General features: G+C 60.9%; 1 protein-coding gene across 1 annotated transcript in view; it reads left to right on the top strand.

The window, feature by feature from the left end:
- The first annotated feature begins 4,329 nt into the window (after positions 1-4,329).
- The window catches only part of PLXNA1 (plexin A1), a 47,763-nt gene continuing 27,461 nt past the window's right edge, over positions 4,330-24,631 (top strand). Inside the window, exons 1-6 of the mRNA XM_004368686.2 lie at positions 4,330-5,520; positions 7,736-7,918; positions 22,061-22,201; positions 23,478-23,578; positions 23,911-24,034; positions 24,121-24,274. Coding sequence (XP_004368743.2) covers positions 4,831-5,520; positions 7,736-7,918; positions 22,061-22,201; positions 23,478-23,578; positions 23,911-24,034; positions 24,121-24,274 — 1,393 coding nt within the window. The 5' untranslated portion in view covers positions 4,330-4,830. The remainder of the gene's footprint in view (positions 5,521-7,735; positions 7,919-22,060; positions 22,202-23,477; positions 23,579-23,910; positions 24,035-24,120; positions 24,275-24,631) is intronic.

The following is a 24,631-nucleotide window of genomic DNA, read 5'->3' as shown; positions in this document are numbered from 1 at the left end:
GAGTATGTGTTTTGGGGGTGGGGGAGAAATGAAGGGACCTGTGGACAGAGCAAACCTGGGCTCCTGAGGCCCACTGGTGTCCCCAGGTCATTGCCTGCCTGCTTTGAGCCCCCACTCTGGTGATACCAAGGAGTCCCTGTGCCCAGAGCAGCTTAAAGCAGTGGGCCAGGCAGAGAGGGCAGCCTAGGTGTGGAGTAGGAGTCATGGGCTCCTGGCTCCTGGTCCCCTAGGACTCGGCTAGCTGAGAGAGCAGGGCCTCTGGGGACCACCTCCCTCACCCACAGGAGTGATGGGGCAGCCCTCTTGCCTACCCCTCTACCCTGACACTGGAGTACAAAACTAGGTGGGCCCTTGTTTGCTCATGAGGACGCTACTGGACAGGACTGGCAATATTTTCTCTGCCTCCACCCCCCACCTGTCTAAGCCTAGAAGAAGGTCTACTTTGGAGTGGAGTGGAGTTGGACCATCCCTCAGTGGAGAGGGCCCCAAGGGCCTTTGTTTCTCAGAGTGAGAAGGAGCAGGGGTGCCCTTGCCAAGCTTGGGAGTGGGAGATGGGCTGTTGCTGTCTGTGCTCCGCGCTCTGCTGCACGGCTGAGCCTATGCTCCACCAGTGGAGCCCTCTGCTGTATTCCCTACCTATCTGGGGCATGGTCTTTGTCTCTCTTTGGCTGGCCCCCCCAAATCCACCCCACCCCCAACAGCTCAGCCTCTCCCTGCACAGTCTGGCTTGGACTCCTGGGCCCTCCAGGGCTCCTGCCTTCGCCTTTGCTCTTACTGTTCTGCCACCCAGAATGCCCCTGCCAGCATCTGCAGCTTCCTTTGTGCCAGTTACTTCCAGAACAGGTAGAAAGACCCCACTGGGGCACCTCCCCACACCCCAGAGTGGCTGGCTTTGTGCCCTGCCTAGCTTGGAGCACAGGGTCTCATGGTACTCTCTCCCCCAGTATCCACCTGGTCCTCTCAAGCACCCAGTCCAGCTTTGGAATGAAAACATTTGTTTCTGGGGAGTGGAGCCCAGTAGGTTGGGCAGCTGGGTCACTAGAAGCATGGGATTCAGTCCCCGCTCTGTGGGACCACCTGGGCACCCTGAGCCCTGCATTGCTGAGGCAGGGGACGTGGCCCAAGGGTCATCACTGGCCCTTGTGAGATGGTGGGCCCTGGGCTCAGCCCAGGGTGTGTGACCCTGCTGGGCGGCAGCCCTGTGCCCAGGGCAGGCCCTTCCTGGCAGCCCTTGTTGGGAGTGGGCCCAGGGCCAGGCTGGAGTTTGGATGGTGGCTTCTTCAGCCAGGCCCTTCCCGGTTAATATAAAAAGTAGGGTCTGTAATTGCATTAAAATGTGTATAATTATCCCGGAGGAGGGGCAAGCCCAGCCCCTGGTAATTGCAGGCCTGCTTTGAACTGATAAATGGTGAGTGATTCATGCTTTCTCTGGGCTCACACCGCTCACTTTCAGCCCAGCCCTGCAGGGGTTCTCTGGCCATGGTCTGTGCTCTGCCCGAAGCTCCACGTGGCCCAAGCCCTGCTCACCTGCTGTGTGGCTACCTGCAGAGTCCCTGGAAGCTGCTGGTCTGGGGAAGGGTCTGGGTGGAGGACCTCAGGGAAGGCACCTGACCACCTTCTGGGAGGGTCCTGCCACGAAGTGTGATCCTGGCTGTCTTGCTGTGTGCTCCCCCTTCTCTCAGTCTCCCCACCCAGGAAGTGACGCACCCCTGGGCATTTGCTGGGCAGGGGGTGTGGGAGGTAAGGAGCAGGCCCTGCTCTGTCCAGGCCTGGCTGGTCGTCTCCATCTGCTCGCTCCCTTGCTCGCTCACTCGCCCACTTGCTCACACACTAGTTTACTCCCTCCCTCACTCATTAACTCACTTATTCATTCCACAAGTGCCTTTTGAACCCTCCCTGGTTCTCAGCTTGGCTTTGGGATGGACAGTGGCAGGTCACACGTACCCAGGCCCCACTCTCACTCAGCCTTCTCCCCAGTGGGGAAGAGTGTTTGGAAACAATAAGTAAAAACCAGTCACTAGTGAGTTCTGTGCTGGACGTTAAGTCAGGGGTGGGAACTGATGAAGAGGGAGCAGCTGCCCCTTTAGCTCATGTGATCAGCGGAGAGGTCCGAGCCAACCTGAAGCAGGATTGGGCAGCCAGCTGCTTGAAGAGCGCAGGGCAGGAGTCTGTGAGCACAAAGGTCCTGAGGTGGGAGTGACAGGACAGGAGGGGCAGAAAGGAGGTCTCCACAGCCCAGGAGGGGCTGGAGAGCCCTGCTCTCTAGATGCAGACTTGATGGTCTGTCTGGTGGCCCACAGTGGGCCTGTAGGGCGGGGGTAGCTCCCTGCCCGGACTCTGAAGAGGCCTCAACTTTCCCACCTATAAAGTGGGGCCCCAGCACCCTGGGCAGAGCTGACCTGCATGGGTGACCTCCCCCTTACCAGAGCCTCCTCCTTGCATCCTGCCAGCGCCAGAGGAAGGGGGGTGACCCATCAGGGCCACAGCTACAGAGCCACAGAGTCTGAACTTAACCGCGCTTCTGGCCTCAGCACCAGACTGCTAGCTGTCGGGCTGAGGTTAGATTTTTCTGGGGGCAGTGGGGGCTGTGGCAGGATTTGGGGGCCAATATGGACAGGTGGGCATGAGGGAGGCTGTGGCCAGGGGGTGGTGGCATAGGTGGGAGAGGAATGGGCAGTTTAAGAGAGACGTAGAGGTGAGGCTGATGCCCTGTGGTGGGGAGTGGGCATGGGAGGGGAGGGGGAGGGCTGAGGAGGTGCCCATGTTCTGGAGTGTCGATGGTTGGTGGGGGCATTCAGGTCTGGGCAGGTTTGAGATGTGGGCGGGTGATGGGCACTGCTGAGGGGTTGGGGCTGATGGCGCTCTCCCCCTGCCTTCTCTTTTGAGGAATTCCTTCGTGGAACTGAGAGACCTTGGGGGTGGATGGACCAGGGAGCCCGAGAAGCTTGTGGGGAGAGGAGGGGGTGTGAGTGGGCAGTACACGGTGGGCACCAGTTGGCTTGGGGTGGTGGCAGCAGGTGGGAGGTGAATTACAACTTGGCTTTTGGGTCTGGCAAGGGCCTGGGCCAGGGTAAGCCAACAGGGAGGCCACAGTGGGGGACCCCATGAATGACCCAGGCTGCCCCCCAGTGCTGGGAGCTCCTGCTTGTGTGAGCCCAGTGGGCAGCAGACCTGCCCTTACCAGGCAGACGTGGTCACACTGTGTATCCTGTGGGTGGGCAGGCCCAGTACCCTCCTGCTGACCCTGGCCCATCCAGGCCACTGATGCACTCTGTGAGCTGGGAAGGGGTCACCAGGGCCATAGACCCCCAGACCTCAGAGGGTGGGGACCGGTGTGGGCTGCAGTGCGGGGTGGAGGGGTGTTCAAGCCCCCTGCCCAGCTGCTGTAGGGAGTGTGTCCCCAGCAGCCTTACGCAGGAGTTTCACCCACCCTACAGCTCGGCGTTCGGGGTCTTTAGGGCTGGGTGCAGGACGTGCTGGAATGTCCTCCTGAGGCTTGGGGAGGCAAGGCCGTCCCTGAACCAGAGGCGATGGTCTCCGTATGGTATGGTGGTGAGGCCCCAGAGCCCTGTCACCTGCCTCCCTGCTCCCATGCCTGTTTCTCTGCCTCCACCAGCAGTGGCCAGGCACAGCATTGATTGAGGGTCAGGTGGGTGACCTGGGCTCCTTGGGTGGTCAAGAGCCCAGTGTGCCCTGCTGTGTGCAGGACCTGAGGCCAGTGAGGCGCCCTCTGAGCCTTGGGTCCCCTGGCAGGTTGGTGGTTGTGACTTTTGGCGGGTTGGTGGTTGTGACTTTTGCTGAGTGTATGTTCACGTGTGTCTGCGTGTATGCCTGTGTGTGCGTGGCCACCCATGTGTGTATGTGCAGGAAATGTGAATATGCGCCCACATCTGTTGTCACAGGTGCTTGTGACTGTCATCATGTGCACGTGCTCATTCCTCTTGACATACTTCTGTCATGTTTGTGTGCTTGCATTTCTTGTGTGCGTTCATGTCTCAGTGTGCGTGTGCCCAGACCTGTTGTGTGTGCTCACGTTTGTCATGTGTGTATACTCATATCTTGTCATACGTGTGCTAGTGTCTGCCTTTGTGTGTGCTCATGTTTGTCGTGCCTGTTGTCACACGTGCACATATGTCTCGTCACATGTGTGCTCGTGTCTGTTGGTGTGTGCTCATGTGTCATCGTGTGTGGGTGTGAGTATGGTCTCCAGTCTGCCCACTCACCCTCTCCTCCCCGCTATCCCCCTGCAGGGTTGAGCCTCCCGGCCCCGTGAAGCGCACGTCCACAGGACCTGAGCTCCCTGGCCCCACGCCCCGGCCCGCCATGCTGCCGCCACTGCTGCGCCCGCTGGTGCTCCCCGTGCTGCTCCTGCTGCCGTCACTACTGCTGGGGTGTGTGTGGGTGGAGGCAGGAACGCCCCCAGTGGGCGGAGGTCTGCGGCCCCCCTTCAGCACCTTTGCAGCCAGTGAGTGGGGCCTCACCCACCTGGTAGTGCACGAGCAGACGGGCGAGGTGTACGTGGGTGCGGTGAACCGAATCTACAAGCTGTCGGGCAACCTGACGTTGCTGCGGGCCCACGTGACGGGCCCTGTGGAGGACAACGAGAAGTGCTACCCGCCGCCCAGCGTGCAGTCCTGTCCCCATGGCCTGGGCAGCACCGACAATGTTAACAAGTTACTGCTGTTGGACTATGCTGCCAACCGCCTGCTGGCCTGCGGTAGCGCCTCACAGGGCATCTGCCAGTTCCTGCGGCTGGACGACCTCTTCAAGCTGGGGGAGCCCCACCACCGCAAGGAACACTACCTGTCGAGTGTGCGCGAGGCGGGTAGCATGGCTGGCGTGCTCATTGCGGGCCCACCTGGCCAGGGCCAGGCCAAGCTGTTTGTTGGCACGCCCATTGACGGCAAATCCGAGTATTTTCCCACGCTGTCCAGCCGCCGGCTCATGGCCAACGAGGAGGACGCTGACATGTTCGGCTTTGTGTACCAGGATGAGTTTGTGTCGTCGCAGCTCAAGATCCCTTCGGACACTCTCTCCAAGTTCCCGGCCTTTGACATCTACTACGTGTACAGCTTCCGCAGCGAGCAGTTTGTGTACTACCTCACCTTGCAGCTGGACACGCAGCTGACCTCACCCGACGTCGCTGGGGAACACTTCTTTACCTCCAAGATTGTGCGGCTCTGTGTGGACGACCCCAAGTTCTACTCCTATGTCGAGTTCCCTATTGGCTGTGAGCAGGCGGGCGTCGAGTACCGCCTGGTTCAGGATGCCTACCTGAGCCGCCCCGGCCGTGCCCTGGCCCGCCAGCTGGGCCTGGCCGAGGACGAGGATGTGCTGTTCACTGTGTTCGCCCAGGGCCAGAAGAACCGCGTCAAGCCGCCCAAGGAGTCAGTGCTGTGCCTGTTTACGCTCAGGGCCATCAAGGAGAAGATCAAGGAGCGTATCCAGTCCTGCTACCGTGGTGAGGGCAAGCTCTCACTGCCCTGGCTGCTCAACAAGGAGCTGGGCTGCATCAACTCGGTGAGTGGACGCCACAGTCTCCCCTGCACACTGCCGTTTTGACAAGGGCACATACCCCTCGTTCCCCTCCTCCCTGTCGGAGACAGCCGAGACGGCACTGACAGCACACGTGTATGCTTGTGCCAGTGCTCTGCAGGCTCCCTGTGGGCCCAAGGGCGTCGACCCCGGGCCTGTGATGACTTCAGTGCCCCCTGCCTGGGCACCTTGCCAGGTGTACCTGGTGGGGGATTCTGGAGCCATGGCTGCTCCTGGCACTGCTACGTCTTCTCTCTGTGAGCAAGGAAGTACCCATTTGACAGAAGTGGCCACCCAGGCTCAAAGAGGGGTGACGCACCCAAGGTCGCACAGCCCGTGTGTGTGCGTATGTGTGTATGTTTGTGTAGTGGTTGGGGTGTGTGTGTTCGTGTATGTGTGTATGTTTGGTGGTTGGGGTGTGGTGTGTGTGTGTGTGTGTGTGTAGGGGAGTGTAGGTGGTAGCATGGGTATGGTGTAGGGGGGGAAGTGTGGTGGGTATATGTGTGGTGTGTGTGGAAGTGTGTGTGTGGAAGTGTGTGATGTACGGGTATGGTGTATGTATGGTGTGTGGGGAAAGTGAAGTGGGTGGGTGTGTTTGTATGATATGTGTGTGTGGTATGTATGTGTTGGGTTGGGGTGTGTGGTGTGGGTGTGTGGGGAGTGTGGTGGGTGTGGGTGTGTTTGTGTGGTGTGTGTGTTTTGTGTGATGTGTGTGGTGGATGGGTGTGTTTGTGGTGGGTGTGTGTTTGGTGTGTGTGGTGTGGGGAGTGTGGTGGGTGGGTGTGTATGTGGTAGGTAGGTGTGGGTGTTTGTGTGGTGCATGTCTGTGTAGTGTGTGGTGTGTGTGTTTGCTGTGTGGGGAGTGTGGCGGGTGCATGTGTATGTTGTGGGTACTCACGCGGTGTGGGTGTGTTTGTGTGGTGTGTGTGTGTGGTGTGTTTTTATGTGGTGTGTGTGTGCGTGGATATGTCTGTGTGGAGTGTGGTTGTGTATGTGGATGGTGGGTTGGGTTTGTGGATGTAGGTGTGGGGAGTATGGTAGTTGGGTGTGTGTGATGGGAGGGTATGTGCGTTTGTGTGTGGGGTGTGTGTGTGTGTGTGTGTGTGTGTGGTTGTGTGTGTGGAGCAGGTGGGTGCAGACTTACGTCCCCCCCATTGGAGGCAGGCAGACCTGCCTAGCACTCTGGTCTAGATGTCTGCCCCTCCAGGTGTCCCATCCTGCCTCTGCTCACCACCCGCTGGGCGAACCTAGTTGTGACCCCCCGGGCCCCTCAGGGCCTCTGCCTTGCCAGAAGTGGGGCTCACACCAGGCCCTCCCTTTCTCTAGAGGCTTGCTTTGTATGGGGTGGTGCGCATTAGATGCACATGGTGCTTACGGGAGGTAGCAGTGGCTATGCCAGCCTGGGCTGCGTGCTTGTCCTGGGGTGTTCTCCCATCATGGTCTTAACCCTTCAGACACCAGGCTCCGAGAGGTGCCCTGGCCCAGCATCCCTCGCCATCCACGGTCTCCTCGCTGCCCCAAACCAGCTGGATCCACCCTTGGGCACGTTCCCCGGCCTGCTCTGCGCCCGTCTGCTCTGCTCTTCCTCTCCCTCAGGGATCGCACATGCCCATTGTGCTCACCACCTCGCCACCAGCCCCCCCCGGGCCTTGCAAGTGTGGTTAGCTCTCCTGGCTCCCCGCACCCCCCGTGTGTATGTGTGTGTGTGGAGTAGGTGGGTGCAGACTCACGCCCCCCCATTGGAGGCAGGCAGACCCATCTCCTCTCCTTGTCCTCCTCTTGCTCTGTGGATGGCCCTCTAGGAACTGGGGCCTGGTCAGTGGCCTCCCTCCCCTGACTTGTCCCCTTTGGAGTCTAAGAGTAGTCACTCCCTTTCTCGGTGCTAGACCTGGGCCTGTGAGCGGTGGGTACACGAGAGATTGCCCCCGCAAGGCATGCTGGCCTGGGCCTGGGGCGGCCTCGTGGGGCTGGGTTCTTTCTCTGTCAAAGGAGGCTGGAGTTTCTGACCCTGGAGCAGCACAGGCTTCCTAGGCCGGAGCCCCTCTGGCAGGCTGGGAATGGCCCTCAGACCCCCTGCAGTGCACCTTCCAGCTGGTGGTGAAGGGCCCTTCCTGGTCTCTCGGTCTCTGAGAGAGGCGCTGCGAGCCACCAGGTAGGCGGGTAGCCCTGGCCTGTGGCCTAACCCTGTCCCTCCTCACAGCCCCTGCAGATTGACGACGACTTCTGCGGGCAGGATTTCAACCAGCCACTGGGAGGCACGGTCACCATTGAGGGCACACCCCTGTTCGTGGACAAGGACGATGGTCTGACTGCTGTGGCCGCCTATGACTACCGGGGCCATACCGTGGTGTTTGCTGGCACGCGCAGTGGCCGCGTCCGAAAGGTGGGCCTGGCTGGGCGGGGGGTGTGAGGCAGAGGGGACGTGCTGTGACCTGGGTGCACTTTGCTATGTGAGGGCGTGGGTGGCTTGGGCTCACTGCTGTGCTCTGGAGTCTCTGGCTCACGGGAGACTGAGGGTGGGTCGGGCCTACCAGCCCCCTTACCTCCAGGGTCTGGCCTCAGCCCCAGGAGCGGGTCCCTAGGTGGGTGCACGGTGAGCTCTAGGGCACGTGTCTGTAGGTGGGAGTGGGGCACAGCCCAGTGCAGCCCCCTCCCTTCCAGGGTCCCGGCCCTGAGCCTGGCAGATCCGGTGTCTGCTGAGGCAGCATCTGCTGGGGGCAGGGGAGCCTCCCACCCACCCTGCCTGTGGAGACAGCCAGGCCAAGGGCAGGGCAAGGGCACTGCCGCCCCCCCCACCCCCCTGCTGTTGATTGATGCAAGAAGAGTGTGGGGGGTTGTGGAGTGACTAAAAGATCGTCATCGGGGGCTCTGGGACCCCTCTGAGAGGGGACACCGTGATAGCATGCTGGGTGGTTGGCTTGGCTCCTCCGGGTTCTCCTGGGCGTGGAGCTGGGTGTAGGGCAGCAGGGAGTGAGAGGGAAGTGCCTGGGTGGGGCTGGAGGTGGGTGGGGAGACTGCAGGGCAAGTGGGTGCCTGGGAGCCACAGAGGGTCCTTGACAGGGGCGGGGTGGGGCCCAGTGGATGAAATAACAGCTGTCTTGGGAGCAGTGGTGACACAGCACTAGCCTGTCACTGGATCTTCTGACAGTCCCTCGCCCTGGGAGGCCTGGGCCTGGGCCATCGAGGGCCTTGCCTGCTCTCCAAGCCCCTCCAGGCCTGGGGTGTGCAGAAGGGGTCTCCCCGTTTCTGCCACATGGTCGCCTGGGGTTCACTTGCTGGCTCTGTGACCACTGGAAGGTCCTCCCCCTTGGAACCTCAGTCCCAGCTCTGGAGTGAGTCTGCGTGGGGGCTGGGGGACTGCACTGCTGCAGGTGGCACTGTGCCCTGGGACCACAGTGGCTGTGAGGCTAGCACCTGTGGGTCCCCAGCCCCCAGCCCTTGTCAGCCGGGGTGAAGTCGGCCTGGGGAAAGGAGCAGGAGACTGAGGCCCCAAGGCATGTGTGGGTACCTCAGGGCTCCTAGAGCAGCACTGGCCGTGTTGGTGGTGGGCAGTGGAGGGTAGATGGATGCTGTCTGCCACCCACAAGTTTGTCTGGAGGCTGGGAGGATGGGTTTGTTTGGTCTTCCCTGTGCCCCCCTCTGCCCCAGGGGCAGCCATTTGGGTAGAAGCTTTGACAGTTCCTGGGAATCCTGGTTGGCTGTGTTCCCCTGCCTCCCACCCCCACCCTCCACTGAGCGTTTTAGCAAGGGAAACTGAGGCCCAAGCCAGCAAAGGTTATGTTTCTATCTGCCAAGCAATGGCCTGGGGCAGTCCCAGATGGCAGGCGGGACGCAGAGGCCAGGCCCATCCTCAAGCTTGGTGTTTGTGCAGCTGATGGACAGCCTGGCTGTCCCTTTGTCCCCAGCCTGTGAGCCAGTGCATCTAGGCTCCCACCCAACAGCCTGTGAGCCAGGACTCGCCCCCAGCCTGTGTGCTTAGACTTCACCCCCCAGCCTGTGTACCTGAACTGCCCCCCATGCCCCAGTCTGTGTACCTGAACTACCCGCCCACCCCCTCCGGCCCCCTTGTGAGCCTGTGCACCTGGACCCTCCTCCGTGAGTACCTAGGTGGCCAGCTCCATCTTCACCACGGATGTGTGGCGGGGGCTGTGTGCAATGCATTGGGACACAGTACCCTTCCTGGGTGTAGGGTCAGCCATAGCTGGGACAGCGGCATCTGAGAGTCGGGGAAGGGGTGGTGTTTGCCTCTGGTCCCGTCCTGTTGGTTAGTTCTGCCCCTGTGCCCCTTCCCGCCTGAGCTCATTGACCTGGTTGAGAGGATCTCGTTGGGACTTGGACAGATTTCTCATATCCCGTGGCGCGTGCCTCATCTTGAACAAGCAGGTGAGCTTTGGAGTGGCTCTTGGCTCTGTCCCTCACCAGCTGTTGGGAGCCTCTCTGAGTCTCGGTTTCCTTTACAGCCGTTATGAAGGCCAGGATGTACCAGACGGACGGTTGGGCGTCCCTGTTCCTGTCGTGCGTGTGCAGTGAGCACTTGGCACCTCACGTATCACTGTGCAGTTCCCATGGCAACCTAGTCAGGGTGCTAAACCTTCCTGTTGCAGAGGGGAAACTGAGTCACATGCCCAGAGTGCCTGGTTCCAGGGTCTTTGATCATGGCTGCTGCCTCCGTCCGTTTTCTAGGGGTCCTTGGAGGAGAGGAAATGGGCCTCAGGCAGAGTGCTCAGGAGTGAGTGTCTGCTTCAGGGACCCTGTACCTCTCTGATAAGTCTGGGCCCAGGGCAGCCCCTCCTCCAGGTGGCTCCACCTGCTCCTGCCCCTGGGCTGGAGCCCTCACGGGCCTTGTCTTTAATGACCCTGAGATATAGGCTGGCGGCTGCCCGCTCAGCTCCCGCCTGCCCTCAGGCCAGCCTGGGAGCTAGCTCCTGTGGGTGGTGTTTGGGGCTCAGGTTTTGTCTGGGAGCCACCCAGCTGTCCTGCCTGCTCTGCTGCCCCTGTTCCCCGCGATCCTGTTTTGGCATGAGTCTGGGCTCCCTGTACAGGGGGGCATCTGCAGGTGGTGCTCAGGCCGCAGCTGGGCAAGGGTGGGGCTCCCCTCGCTTGTCCACAGCCTGTCCTGGCTGTGTCATCTCCTGCTGATAACTGCACCCCTGGGCTTGACCCCTGCTGGCTGCAGAGGCCTCTTCTCTTCTGGCCAAAGCTGGCCTGGTGGGCAGCAGAACTCCCCCCTCCTACCTTACCTCCCATGTCCTGACCAGGCCTGGTTGTGGGGAGGGCTGTGGTTCCGGGGCCAGAGCCAGGGTGGGCGGCCATGGGTCCCCTTTGGGCTTCCTTCCTGAGAGACCTCTTGCTCTTGGACTCTCCCTGTGTTTAAATCAAGGCTCTTGCTGTTACTGAGGCCGAGCTGGGCCTGCCTCACCATCTGAGTTTGGGGATGCCGGCACCCCCACCCTTCTTCCTGTATGCTAGAGCCGGCCATGGGGACCCGCGTGCCCACAGCCCACAGGGGCAGGGATGCTGTGCCAGCCGCTCCCCCTTCTCAGGCCTGGCTTTAACAGCATCAGGGGAGCTCCAGGGAGTTGGCTGGCCTTGGGCCAGGCCCCACCAAACGTGTTATGTAAAATTGTAGTCGATTAATTTCAGACCTGCCAACTTCAGCTGCTCGGGGCTGTGCTGGCTACACTGGGGCTCAGGCTGGCTGGCTGGGGTACCCCTGGCTCCTCTTCCTAGAGGCCCCACCCCTCCATCCACAGGAGGTGAACTTTCGTCCAGGCCACCTCCCAGCTAGAGCCCAGCCCTTTGGCATGGCCCACTCCGAGGCCCTGGCTGGAGTCCTCCAGAACCAGCTCTGGCCCCTGCCCCTTGCCAGCTCAGGGACCTCCTCACTTACTTTATTCAGAGCAGGGGTGGGTGGTCCTGGCCCCGTGGGCTGCTCTGTACTGGGCTTCAGCAGGGTCTGGGGGTCACCTTTGTTTCTGTGAGGAGCTGGGCCAGGAGTTGCAAACTCATGGGCCCAAGAGGTTGCAGATTGGGCTGGGGCCTTGGCCCAAGTGGTGTCCATGCCCCGTGTGAGGTGTGCCAGGCCTCAGCACAGGGTGCAAGAGATGCCCAGAGCCCAGCCAGCAGGGAGGTCTGTCCTTGGCCAGGATGCCTCCCTGCTGGGGCCTTGGTCTCTTCCTGGAGAACAGGCATGCCTTGCTTGTTCTGGAGTGGCTGGCATTTCTTCTGGGCTAGGCATGTGCCTCGGGCACACTCCTGCAGTGACCCGGGGACGGAGGTGCAGGCTGAGGCTTTATGGATGGGAGGGCCCAGTGGGGAGGCCCCGGCCCTGGGCTCTCCTGGCCAGGCTACTGTCTCCCTGTACATAGGCTTCATGAGTGCTCCCTGGGCTGTCTGCTCCGCCTTGCCAGAGCCACGGTGTCTCTTCCAGGGTCCTGCGGGGTTCCTTGAGGTGGGCCGGGCCCTGTCATGGGTGAGTCTGGAAGGCCTGCCCTGTCTGCCCAAGTTGGTTCCTCGGGCCTCCCGTGTGGCCTCTTGGATGGTGTAGTGGGCGGATCACAGGTGGCACTGCTGTAGCAGATGACGGCTGCCTCCTAGCTCGTATCCCTCCCCCTCTTCCCCACTTCCAGGCCCTGGTACCTGCAGCTCCCTCTGCCTGGAGCCCCTTGTGCTCCCCGCGGCCTCAGTTTTTCAGGAGCACTGGCTGGTGCTAGTACTGGCCTGGGCTGCCCTAGGGGGCCAGACGCCTTTTGCCTCCAGAGGCCTGCAGATCTCTAGAAGCTTCCCAGCTGCTCGAGATGCTCCCTTGCACCCCTCTGTCTCATCCCAGGCAGTTCTGAAACACTGTTGCAGGTTGAGTGGTGCTTCAGAGACACGTGTGAAGCCATTGTTGGGAGTTCCTGCCAGCCCTTCGCCTTCTACCCTGGGCAGGGGGTGCAGTGTGGCCCATTCTCAGGGTCCCAGCTCCTGAGCCTCTGTGTCCCTGACCTGGCCACTTGCTCCCTGCCTAGGGTCTGCTCTGGAGGGCTATGAGGGGGCTGAGTAGGGGAGGACTGGGTTACAGCAGTCAGACAGGGCAGCCCCACCAGCGAGAGACAAGGCCTGTAGGCCCCCTGCCCCTCCTACGTGCTGTCTTTTGCAGGGCCGCCCAGCCCCCGGAGCTGCATCTCTGTGTCTGGGGGTGGCTTGAGGTGGGGGAGGCCTGCTGGGGCTTGGGGGCAGTATGCCCTATTTGATGTCGGTGGGTCAGCACACTTAGGCAGGAGCTCCTTGGGGCCTCTCTTTGGCTGAAGAGACAGATTCGTGTGCAGACCTTCCTCGGCAGGGAGGACTGGCTGTGCCGCAGGGCCCCGCAGGGCCCCGGGCCGGGCCATCAGCTCCATGAAGGCCGCTTATCAGGTGTGACATATTTACGGGAGCATGCACCAATCACTGTGCAGCGCAAGGGGCTGTCCCACAGGAGCCACCCCTCCAGGAGCCCTCTTCAGCCACCCCTGCCCACAGGTGGCCTCCTAGGCAGACCTCCATCCTCAGAGCTGCCTTGCCCGTCTCTGAATTTTGTGAGTTGTGTTGCCCGTTTCTGAATTTCGTGAGTTGCGTCGCGCAGTGTGTTTTCTTCCTTGCTCGTTGTTGTCTGAGAGTTGTTCTCACGTCACTCACGTGGAGTGTGTCCTTCCTTGTTGTGCCCGTGCTGTGTAGATGTACTCGAGGTTGTGCCCGCCCGGCCGTTGGTGGGCGTGGCCGTGGCCGTGTTCTCAGCCCCGTCTGTCAGAGGGCTGTTGGGCATTTCTCTGGGGCTTATGCTGGCTGCGAGTCTACTGGGTCCCCATTGTCCCTTCACCTTGAATCTCCAGAACCAGAACCATGCTGTGGTCGTGTTGTGAGGACTGGGTGGTGGGGCGTGGAAGCCTTGGTGGATTTCTGCTCAGATGCTGGGATGTGGCAGGCATGGCAGCATGCCTCTTGTCAACCCAGCACTTTCTGGGTGCCTCACTGCTGGGTGGTGGTCTCAGCGCCCTTGGGTGGTGTGGCAGGGTGCTCTGCACATGGCTCCCAGCCCAGCCAGCATGACCACATCCTGGGGCAAGGATGGACCACGCTCTTCCTGGACCTGCGGGTGCGGCTGCCACACGGGGAGGGACTCTACGTGTCCAGGCTGAGGCCAGGAGGGCACCAGGCTGCTTTCGTCAGCCCTGTAGGTGCAGTGTGTGCCGTCCCAGCCCCGAGGCCAAGGAGCGTGGGTTCTGCTCCTAGTGAAGAAGTGGCCAGCGGAGCTGCTTCTACCTGAGATCTGGAGACTTGCCCCAGTGCCTTAGAGAATAACGTTGATCGTAGATGCAGGCTGGTAGTGGCCTGCTGCACCCTTCTGGAGCACACTCAGGCTCATGGCCAGCCTGGTGGGGGTGTCTCCGTGTGCCCACACTGCTCCACCATGGGCCGGCAGGGCCCTGCCCTTGAGTGCTGTCCATAGCGGGGTCAGTGTGGGAGCCCCTGGTAGCATGTACTGGTGGGTCATGTCCGATGGCAGAACTGCCTGGGGCTGGGGGAGCAAGCTGGGAAGGGTGTTCTGGGCGAGGGAACACCAGATGCCAAGGCTCCGAGGTGTACTTAGTCATGCTGGGGCCAAGCAGGGCTCAGGGGACTGGGCTGGCATGCGGGCCCCAGGGCCTTGTGCTGTCTGGGAGCTCTTTCTCTCGAGCAATGGGTAAACTCACTGGCACACTTCTAAGCAGGGGAGAGTGGCTTCTGTGAGCTCAGTGTGGTGGGGCATGGAGGACCTGGGAGGGATGGTGGAGGCGGTGGGGCAGGGAGAACACGGGAGGGTTCTAGGAGGGATGGTGGAGGTGGTGGGGCAGGGAGAGCCTGGAGGGGTGGAGTAGGTGGTGGGGTGGGGAGAGCCCGGGAGGGGTGGTGGAGGTGGTGGTGCATGGAGAGCCCGGGAGGAGTGGTAGTGGAGGTGGTGGGGTGGGGAGAGCCCAGGAGGGGTGGTGGAGGTGACGGGGTGAGAGAGCATAGGAGGGGTGGTAGGGGTGGTGGAGGTGGTGGGGTGGGGAGCTGGAGGACAGGGTGGCTTCCAGAATTTGCAGGAGCTTGAGCTTGTGCTGGTGACCAGGAGGATGTCGGTCTACCGGGTGAGGGTGAGTCTGTGAGGGTCCAGGCTTGGGGGGCCCTGCAGGTCAGGTGGTGTTGAGGTCATGGGATGGAGAGACAGCTATTGGCTCTTGAGTTTGAGATGTGCTGAATGGACCCTGCTGCCTGCCACCTTGAGGATGGGCCAGGTGAGCGTCAGGTGAGGGCTGGGTGCCAAAAGGTCCTCAGGGACCCAGTGTGGCGTGCACCAAGCCTGAGGCGAGGACAGTGGATCTTTGGCCCTGGGCAGTCTTTGTCAGGCCATCTGTGGCTTGAAGGCCGTGTGGTTTCAGTGCCTGGTTGTTTGTGAGCTGCCTCTGAAGCAGTGGGTCAGGTGCATACCAGCCTCTGCCTCCTGCAGACTCTCCTGGCTTCCTGTGCAGCCTGTATGCTAGACGGCAGCCCACACCCACTGGGACCCCACTAGTGAGGTCTGGGGTCTGTGGTGGTACTGCTGGAGCCAGTCTGATCCCTGACCTCACGTTACTGCCCAGCCCTGTCCTCCAGGACTCTGCTCTCCCCATCTGCATACACGTGTGGGGGTGTGATTCTGGGATCCCCCACCCTTGTCAGGTGTGTCTGGCCCAATTACAGCCACCGGGCTGCTTGCAGATCATGTTTTAATTACCCAGTTACTGCCGAGAGGAAGTCACTAATTGCTTTTCCAGTATCAGATTCCTCTTGGCCTTCCTGAGGATGGCTTGGACCCAGGAGGGGGCCTCAAGCCTGGCCCAGCCAGAGGAGTGGGGTTCCTGCAGCAGCCCTGTAAAGTGGGGACATGATGCAGGGGCTCAGGAGGTGTGAGAGGGCTCTGGGAGTGGGTCCCCCCAGTCCTGACTGGGGTGCAGGTGCCGGGCCCCTCCAACTGGCCTGACAGCTGTGACACTGAGTGAGTCTTGGCACCCTATAGACAGTCCCACTTGAGCTGGCTTGCTGGCCAGCCTGGGGGCTTCACTCAGCCTCAGAGCCCCTCCAGGGACCACCCTGCCGCCAGCCCAGGAATGGGCTTGGCAGTGGGATTGAAGAATGACTGTGGCACCAGAAGACAGGGTCATGGGTGGCTTGTGGATGAGAAATCCTATGCCCTTCCCTCCATTATGTATCCTCTGCTACTTCCTACCACCCACCCTCGTTGGGAGACCATGTGTTCCTCATGACAGGGCGGGCAGGGCAGGGTGCTCCCCTTTTCAGATTGGGGCAAGCTGGGCAGCCCCCTGCCTCTGGGTGGCTAGGGCGCGTGCCATCCTTGGCAGACAGCCTGGAGAGCCCCAGACATCCTCCCTGCGCCCTGCCTGCCCACGCCCGGAGAATGGCCCCTTTGTTGGCGCTGGGCTGGGCCCACAGCTGACCTGGCCGGGTCGTCAGCTGCCTGCCTGCAGCAGTTGGCCGGCCGCGGCAGTGAGGGGGTAGGCCAAGTGGCTGGGGGCCTCCAGGGCCAGGGGCTGCCCACCCGTGCCGACTCCCTCTCTGCCTTGGGTTCTCCTGGGCCCTTACTGTCCTGAGCATCAGGAAGGGGGAGGTCCTGAGGCCGGGCTGGCTTCCTTGTGTCCGAGTGGAAGGTCAGGTGGTGTCTGGTGGCAGTGGGTTCTTGGTTTCCAGGGGCGTTCCCAGTCCTATGGAGGCAGACAAGAGCCTTGCTTGGCCCTGGTACCCACAGGCCACTGGGGCCCACCCCCTGTCAGGGAAGTGGATGACTGTGTTTAAGGTCAACTCCCCAGTTTACAGACAGGCCAAGAAGCCCAGGGAGAGGGAGGTGCAGGTAGACAGAATGTTATGCTGGAGGCTGGATGGGTCTGCACCCAGTTCCCTTGTGGGGGGTGGGTTCACAGCTGGAGGTGGGCAATTCTAGGGCATGGTACAGCCTGGCTGGGCTGGCCCGGGGAGCTGGATGGTGCTCCTCGAGCCACTTCACCAGAGGGATGGGTGGGGAGGGGCAGAGGGGCGCCATGAGTTCAGCCCAGAGGCCTGGAAGCAGGAAGGTTTCCATGGAGGCGGAAGAAGGCGGCCATGGTGCACTTTGGGGTCACTTGTGCAAGGGCCTCAGAGGCTGGCCTGGGAGGTGCAGGTGGTCTTTGGGGAAAGGTTTGCTGAGGAGGGAAATGACAGCTGGAGGTCGGTGGAGAATGCCCAGAGGGTGCCCCTGGCCTGGCCCCCAGCCCAGCTGCTGTGGGGAGGGGTGGTGGGCCTGGCTGCCCAAGGGTGGGCCACCCCAGCTGGGTGGCCTTTGAGTGGACAGCTGTGGGCTAGGCTGTGAGGCTTGGCACATGCATTCTAGGCCCGGCGTGTGCCCCGCTGTTTTCCAGCCAGCCTGGCTTTGCGCCGCGCCGCCCCGCCCTTCCACATTCTTCCTGGAATGCCCCCAGCCTCCCTCTCTAGGCACCTCCAGGGCAGGGCTGTATGCTGGGACCCACCTTCATTTTGGGGCAAGCCTTGTGCCCCCATTGCAGTTGGGGACCCAGGGCCCAGGGTTCCTCTGGCTGCTCCTGTGTGTGAGCCTCAGTTCCCTTCTGGTGTGTAGTGCGGTGAAGCCAGTGTCGGAAGCAGCAGACTTCCCGTGGGGATCAGCCATGCCCTGTTAGAGGACTCCCCATAACTATCCTGGGTGTGGGCGTGCAGGGGTCCCTGCTGAGTCTGGGATGTGAGTGCATGCAGGGCCTGCCTCTGCTCCTGTGCTCTCTGGGCCCTCAGAAGTGCTCTCTGGTCCTTGTCTTAGTCATCTAGTATTGCCATAACAGAAATACCACAGGCAGATGGCTTTAACAAACAAATTCTCTCACAGTCTAGGAGGCTTGAAGTCCAAATTCAGGGCTCCAGCGCTAGAGGAAGGCTTTCTTTCTCTCTGTCGGCTCTAGGGGAAGGTCCTTGTCTCAGTCTTCCCCTGGGTGTAGGAAGTTCTCAGCTCAGGGACCCCGAGTCCAAAGGATACACTCCACTTTCGTCTTCTTTCTTGGTAATAGGAGGTTTCTCTTTTGTGCTAACTTCTCTATGTCTTATAAGATAAAAGGTATGACTCAAGCAAGGGTGGTACATCCCACCCTGATGCTCATTAACGTAACCTAATCATGCCTTGATAGCATAACAGACAACCCTCAAATGGGACCATAATCAATGGCATAACCAAACGAAACCAAATCTCTTGCCCTCGAGTCGATTCTGACTCACAGTGACCCTATAGGACAGAGCAGAACCACCCCATAGGGTTGCAGAGGAGTGTCTAGTGGATTCGAGCTGCCGACCTCTTTGTTAGCAACCAAACGCTTAACCACTGGTGCCACCAGGGCTCTAATTACAGACATAGAGTCTAGAATTTACAACATATATTTATATTAGATCACAGAATGGAGAACCACTGAATGCTGGGAATCATGGCCAAGTGGACATGAATTTTTGGGGGACACAATTCAATCCATGACATTCTACCCTTTGACCTCCCAAAATTCTTGTCCTTGCCACATGCAAAACACATTCACCCCGTCACATCACCCCAGAAGTCTTCAACCAACTCCAAGTCTAAAGTCTCGTTTTCAGAATCATCTAAATCAAGTATGGGTGAGACTTTAGGCTTATTCCATCCTGGGGCAAAATCCCTCTCCATCTGTGAACCTGTGAACTCTAGAGCACAAGTTATCTGTTTCCACGGTACAGTGGTGAAACAGGCACAAGGTAGGCATTTCCATTACAAATGGGAGAAATTGGAGGGAAAGAAGGGATAACGGGCACCAGGCCCGTCCAAAACCCAGCAGGGCAATTTACATTAGCTCTTAAGGCTTGAAGATAATCATCTGTTCTCTGAGACCATCTAGACAGTGGCCCTGACCCCCAGACTCTGAGTGTTGGCCGTGCTTTCTGGATTCTGGGTGAAGGCTCCTCAGCCCTGGGCTTCAGCTCTACCTTCCAGGCCCACTGGGATGGCAACTCTCCTTCCTCAGCTTTGGGCAGCCCCATTCTTCTAGTCCAACTGAGTGATGACCCCACCCCCTGGGCCCTGGCAGGCCCCATCTTTCTGCCCCTCGGGCATGGCAGCCCTGCCCTCTCAACTTTGGGCATTGGATCGGACCCCATCCCCTTCACATTCATGAATGGCAGCCTCACACCCCAGAACTGAGTTGGTGAAGATTTGACTCTTTGAAAGGAGGCCGTGGCCTTACCCTTTGAGACCCAGCAGGCCATGGTTCCACCCTTTGAGACCCCAGAAGTCGTGGCCCTGCCTTTTGAGACCAAAGCAGCTCTGCTTCCCTGCTGCTTGTCTCTTCAGCTTCTGCTTCCTGGTTACTTGGCTTCTTGGCCCCTGGGGCCTCTTGGTCTGGCCCTGCCTCTGCCTTGCTTGGGCAAGTGTTACAAAGGTCTTTAGCTTTACTGATAAGTAAGCCTCGGCTCGAAGGTGTTCAGCTCTCTAGCTCTGTGGGTCAGCAAGTCTAGCTCTGCCGACAAGTGCCCAGAGGTATCTCACTCTGCCAGTAAGCTGCCTGCATGAAGGCGCTCAGCTCTCTTGCTCCATGGGTTGGGTCCCGTGCTGTCTGTCACTGGTCTCCTGGTTCTGCTGCCACTGTTTCTCTGCCGCTGCTTCTTCCCATCTGGAGCCATCTCTGGTGTTACAGCTGTTTCTATATGTCTCCTGGGTCTAGAAGGTTCTCAGCGCAGGGTCCTTGGGTCCCAATGACATGCTACCTCCTGGCTTGTCTTTCTTGGTGGTAGGAGGTCCCTCTTCTCTGCTCGCTTCTCTCTCCCTTTATCTCTTGTAAGATAAAAGGTGAGATTCAAGCAAGGGTGGTGTATCCCACCCTAATGCTCATTAACATAACCCAGTCATGCCTCATTAACATAATCGATAACTCACTCCCAAATGGGACCATAACCACAGACATAGAAGCTAGGAATTAAAACACATAATTACATCAGATCACAAAATGGAGGACAACCACACTATACTGGGAATCATGGCCTAGCCAAGTTGACACATATTTTTGAGGGGACACGATTCAATCCATGACAGTCCTCCAGTGGCTGCCTGTCCTGCGTGTCCCCTCCTGGAAGCCTGCCAGGGCCTCCCCGGACCTGCCTGCGTGTGTGAGGGGCAGGTGGTGGACAGATGGGTGTATGGCAGACAGACAGCTGGACACACGTGCCCCAGTTGCTTGCCCGCTGCAGCTGTCGGCTGCCACCTGTCAGCATCGGCATGTTGCGGGGAGGGAGGGTATGGGTGTATCAGAGCCTGGGGCCGGGCCTCCTCTCCATCCAGCTGGTGGTTGGAGCTGCCTTTCCCACCTTTCTGGACCCCTAGACCCAGGACCTACCTTTAAGCTTGCTGGCCTGTCTTCCTGGCTGCCCTATTCCCTAAAGAGTTAGATGCAGAAGTTCCCCTCCATCTACTCTGGGTGGGGTTGCCCCTTGGTGTAACACCCACTTATCCCACCACATAGCCCAGCCTGAGTGGGGAGGGGTGGCAGACTGGGCTGGCTGTGCATGTGGGAGTGCTAGCTGGGGAGAATGTCGGGGAAGAGCCAGGAGGATGTGGTTGTGGGTGAGGATGTGGTTGTGGGTGGATGGGTCAGGCCTGGTGATGGCTAGTGGAGACTCAGGAGTGGGAGACAGGTGAGGGCTGGTCCCAGGGGGGAGGTCCCCGGCCTGCTTTGCGTCTTTGGGCTGGAGGCTCTGGGTCTGGGCCTCTCATCTCCACCAGTGTTCTGTCTCAGGCTCGGGCTGTGCCCTGCCCTCCTCGCTCTCTGCCCCCTGGCAGTTTTGCCCTGCCAAGTCCTGTGTGGTGGCTGCTTGAGTTTGGCAGGTGCCTGTGGTTCCCTGGTTCCTTCATGCCCTTTCTGCTTGGGGTTCTGGCATGGTCCTTATTTAATTCTGCAAACAGCTCAGGTGAGGAGACACATGTTGGTTATCTATCACCAGGTAGGGAAACTGAGGCACACAGTGGTGAAGCACCTCACCTGGGCAGCACAGTTGGGTATATCTGAGCCAAGGTGTGCCCGGGTGGTGTGGGGCTCCCTTCCCTGTCTGGCCTGTCCTGCCTGTGCATGGACGCTCCAGGAGCTGACAGAATGGGTGGGCAGTGCTCGGGGCTGGCCCGGGCAGCGGCTCTGGTGAGGGTCACAGCGGGCAGGCTGGGCCAGTGGGTGTGGGCCCGGTGCAGGCCCCGTCCCCGGAGCGCCCTCCCTGCGCTGCTCATCTGCAGAGGTCCAGAGGTCAGGGCCAAAGCTTTGTGGGCCGCTGGGGGCCAGCCCCCGCAGGCATTGTCGAAGCCGGCCCAGCCCCGGCCACCCCCCAGCCTCAGCTCTTCTGGGCCTGGTTTGGTTTAAGCCTGCTTGGCGGGGAGGCAGCTGAGCGGATGTGGGGGTGCTGGCTGGGCTTTCAGGAATGCGGCCCTCCCACTCTCCACACGGCTGCCTCTCTGGCCCTGGCCCGAGTTCGGGCCGGGGAGGGGGGAGGGCGGGAGTGAGCCAGAGACACAGTGCCCCACCCTGGTGTCGCTGCAGGCCTGTGCCAAGGATGTCGCTGGCTACAGACCTGCCCTGCCGGTGTGGGGGTGGGACGTTTGGAGGCCGACCGGCTTCTCTGAGAGGGGATGGCTGGGGCAAAGATGGGTTGAGAGCTAGATCCAGGGATGCTGCTGGGAGGTGGAGTCCTTTAGCCCCGAAGCTGGTGGCAGCCCGGGTGGGGTTGGGGGGCCTGTCCCTGCCCCATGCCCGTGGGAGCCTGTCCCGGTATAGGCTGGCCTGGCACCGCCCCACGAGCACATCTCTGGAAAGCCCCCTGGGTCTCTCTGTTAATTAAATACATTTGTTTGGTAAAAGCAACTAAAAATACTTGCAGCATCACAGGCTGTGGAGAAGAGCCGGCTAATTAACGGCTGGCTTGTTTGGATCTGGAATATATTTCCATGCCAATGAGTTGCCTGCGCTCCTCCACTGCCTTCTGCAGGGATGTCCTCCACCTCCAGGACACCCTCGGGCTCTAGCCTCAGCCCCTCTCACTCACCACAGCCTCCTTATCCTGCAGGCTCTCAGCCCTGCCAGCTCCCTAGCCCTGAGCAAACTGCTACCCAGGAGGGCCAGGTGGCTGCCCTGGGCTCCTGCAGCCTTTGCCTGGGGCATGGCAGTGCTGCTCGGTGGTGGGTGGTGGACTGTCCCCCCCACAACATGCCCACCCCTGAGCTGTGGCAGGTGGAGGGCCAGGGCCAGCACCTCCCTGTCATGGCCAGAGTCTGTCCTGCACAGGGTCCTGGAATCCTGGGGGTGGGGGCAGGGGCAGGAATGTGGCCCTTTCTGAGGCTGCTTTGTCTTGCAGGGCTCTGGGAGGTACCTGGGGGTAGTGCCCTGGGCTCCTGGCCTGAGTGGACCTGGGGCAGGAAGGCATCAGCACAGCCTCACTCAGGCCCTGCTGCCCACAGATCCTGGTGGACCTGGCGAGCCCCAGTGACCGGCCGGCCCTGGCCTATGAGAGCGTGGTGGCACAAGAGGGCAGCCCCATCCTGCGGGACCTCGTCCTCAGTCCCAACCGCCAGTACCTCTACGCCATGACGGAGAAGCAGGTGGGTTCCCACTTGCTGCTGTCGGGGAGCCACAGGGCTGGGTGAGGGGCTGAGGAAGGAGTTGGGGCAGGCTCACTTCAGAGGGGGCTGGCTTTCCTCCCATAGGGAGGCCTGGCTTACACAGTGGGTGTCCCAGGGTCCACCTGCCCACAGTGTCCACTTCAGGCACATTCTGGCACCAAAGCCCCCACCAGCATGCTGGGCACTAATCCCAGCCCTGCCTCCAACAATCCTGGGTGGGGCTAGGTAATCCGCTTCCATAGAGGGACTTCATGACAGCAGGAATGATGTATAAATGAAAGCAGAATCTGAATGCTGTTGTTCTTTTAGGGTTTAGGATGGGACCCGGGCCCAGATGAGGGGCCAGACTTTGGGCTGAGATCTGGCTCAGCCTCTACCCAGTCTGCCTGGACAGGCCTGCTGGGGGAGCCCTTGGGGCTAGCTGTGGCGCTGCAGGGCTACAGGGTGGGGGCTTCTGTGGGCCCTCGGAGGCCTGGCCTGCCTAGCCTGGTGCCTGGCCCCAGCCCTCAAGGCCATGTGCTTGTCCTTAGCTTGGCCTGCATGGAACCAGCTTCTCCTCTTCTGCTCACCCTGTCACCCTGTGGTAGGCAGGCAGGCGGGCAGCGGGGGGGCCAGGCAGGCCGGAGGCATAAGCCTGGGTGAGGCCCCACCTCCCTCCCTCCTGGCCCACTCCCAGTCTCCCTCAGAGGCACCTCCCCACAGCTGAGAGCTTGGTGGCCAGGCTGACTCACTCTCCCTGTGATTCTGCCCCTGGGACCTCAGGGATCGTGAGGTCTGGTGTGTAGGCCAGCCTGCCCTTCTGAGCACCAGGGCTGGCGAGGTCGGGTGTGCGGGCCTGGCCTGCCCCTCTGAGCAAGCACCAGGGCTGGCGAGGTCAGGTGTGTGGGCCTGGCCTGCCCCTCTGAGCAAGCACCAGGGCTGGCAAGGTTGGGTGTGCGGGCCTGGCCTGCTCCTCTGAGCACCAGGGCTGGCGAGGTTGGGTGTATGGGCCAGCCCACACCTCTGAGCATCACCTTGACCTGTCCCAGTGCTCCCTGGGGAGTTCACAATCGGGGTGCAGTCCACACCATGGATTGGCTCTAGCTGAGCTCTGGGCTCCTCACTGGCTGGCCCCCCAAGGTCACTTGCTCCCCACTGACTCACAGGCCCCCCGGAGAGACTAGGCATGAGCAAAGACCCGGGGGTGGGGGTGCTCACCTGGGAAGCAGGTGCTGAGTGTGGCTGGGAGGGTTTCCTGATGCCATGCTGCCCCCAGGTAACGAGGGTGCCGGTGGAGAGCTGTGTGCAGTATGTGTCTTGTGAGTCATGCCTGGGGTCAAGGGATCCCCACTGCGGCTGGTGTGTCCTGCACAGCATGTGAGTCTGGACTGGGTGGGTGGGCAGTGGGGGGTCCTGCCCCCTGCCTGGTGGCCATGGACCTGGGAGGGCCCCAGCCTTGGTGTGGACCTTGGGCGGGTCATACTGTCTTTCTGGGACCCACTGGGCAGCGTGTGCTCTGAGCCTGGCCCTTTTTTGTGCTGTTCTCTGACCAGCTCTCCCCCAGAGAAGGTGGGGCTCCCAGGGGCAGGTGTGTCATGGGCCGGGGCTCTGGAGCTAAGGCCTAGAGGCCCCCACAGGGGGCTGGCCACTTGGGGATCTCCTCTGGGCCTCCCCCTGCCTGTGCCCACCCCGGCACCCTCTGCCCTCAGCTGCTCTCGGCAAGATGCTTGCGAGCGGGCAGACGAGCCCCAGCGCTTCGCCTCAGACCTGCTGCAGTGCGTGCAACTGACAGTGCAGCCATGCAACGTCTCTGTCACCATGTCCCAGGTCCCAGTAAGTACATCCCCCCACCCTAGGTGATGGCTGTGGGAGGGGCTGTGGGAGGCGAGGGCGCTCACCCCGCTGGCCATGGTGCTCAGCTTGTGCTGCAGGCGTGGAACGTGCCTGACCTCTCGGCCGGCGTCAACTGCTCCTTCGAGGACTTCACCGAGTCTGAGGGTGTCCTGGAGGATGGCCGCATCCACTGCCGCTCGCCCTCCGCTCGCGAGGTGGCACCCATCACGCGGGGCCAGGGTGAGTGTCTGGGCCCGCGGAGTGAGGGTGGGTGGCTGCTGTGCCCGAGGCCCTGGGGGGAGTCACGCCTGCCGGTCGTTCCTTTGTCCAACACACCCCCATAGTGCGTCAGCCCCAGAGACTTGAGCACCCAGTGTCCAGGGTGCCCGCCCTCAGCCTCGTCCTGGAGTGGAGGAAATGTTACGGCACTGGCAGAGCCGTGGAGGCACCCTGGAGGGGGCCGGGCTCATGTGTGTGATAAGGAGCCCGCAGGATGGAGGGAAGGGTAGATGGGGGGCAGGGCAGAGACTGTGGGGCAGAGCCGTGGAGGCACCCTGGGGGAGACAGGCTCGTGTGTGTGATGAGGAGCCCGCAGGG

Source organism: Trichechus manatus, unplaced genomic scaffold (genome assembly GCF_000243295.1).
Source record: "Trichechus manatus latirostris isolate Lorelei unplaced genomic scaffold, TriManLat1.0 scaffold00001, whole genome shotgun sequence".
Classification (NCBI taxonomy): Eukaryota; Metazoa; Chordata; class Mammalia; order Sirenia; family Trichechidae; genus Trichechus; species Trichechus manatus.
The sequence above is the reverse complement of the archived record's forward strand: the minus strand, read 5'-3'. Positions and strand labels throughout refer to the sequence as shown.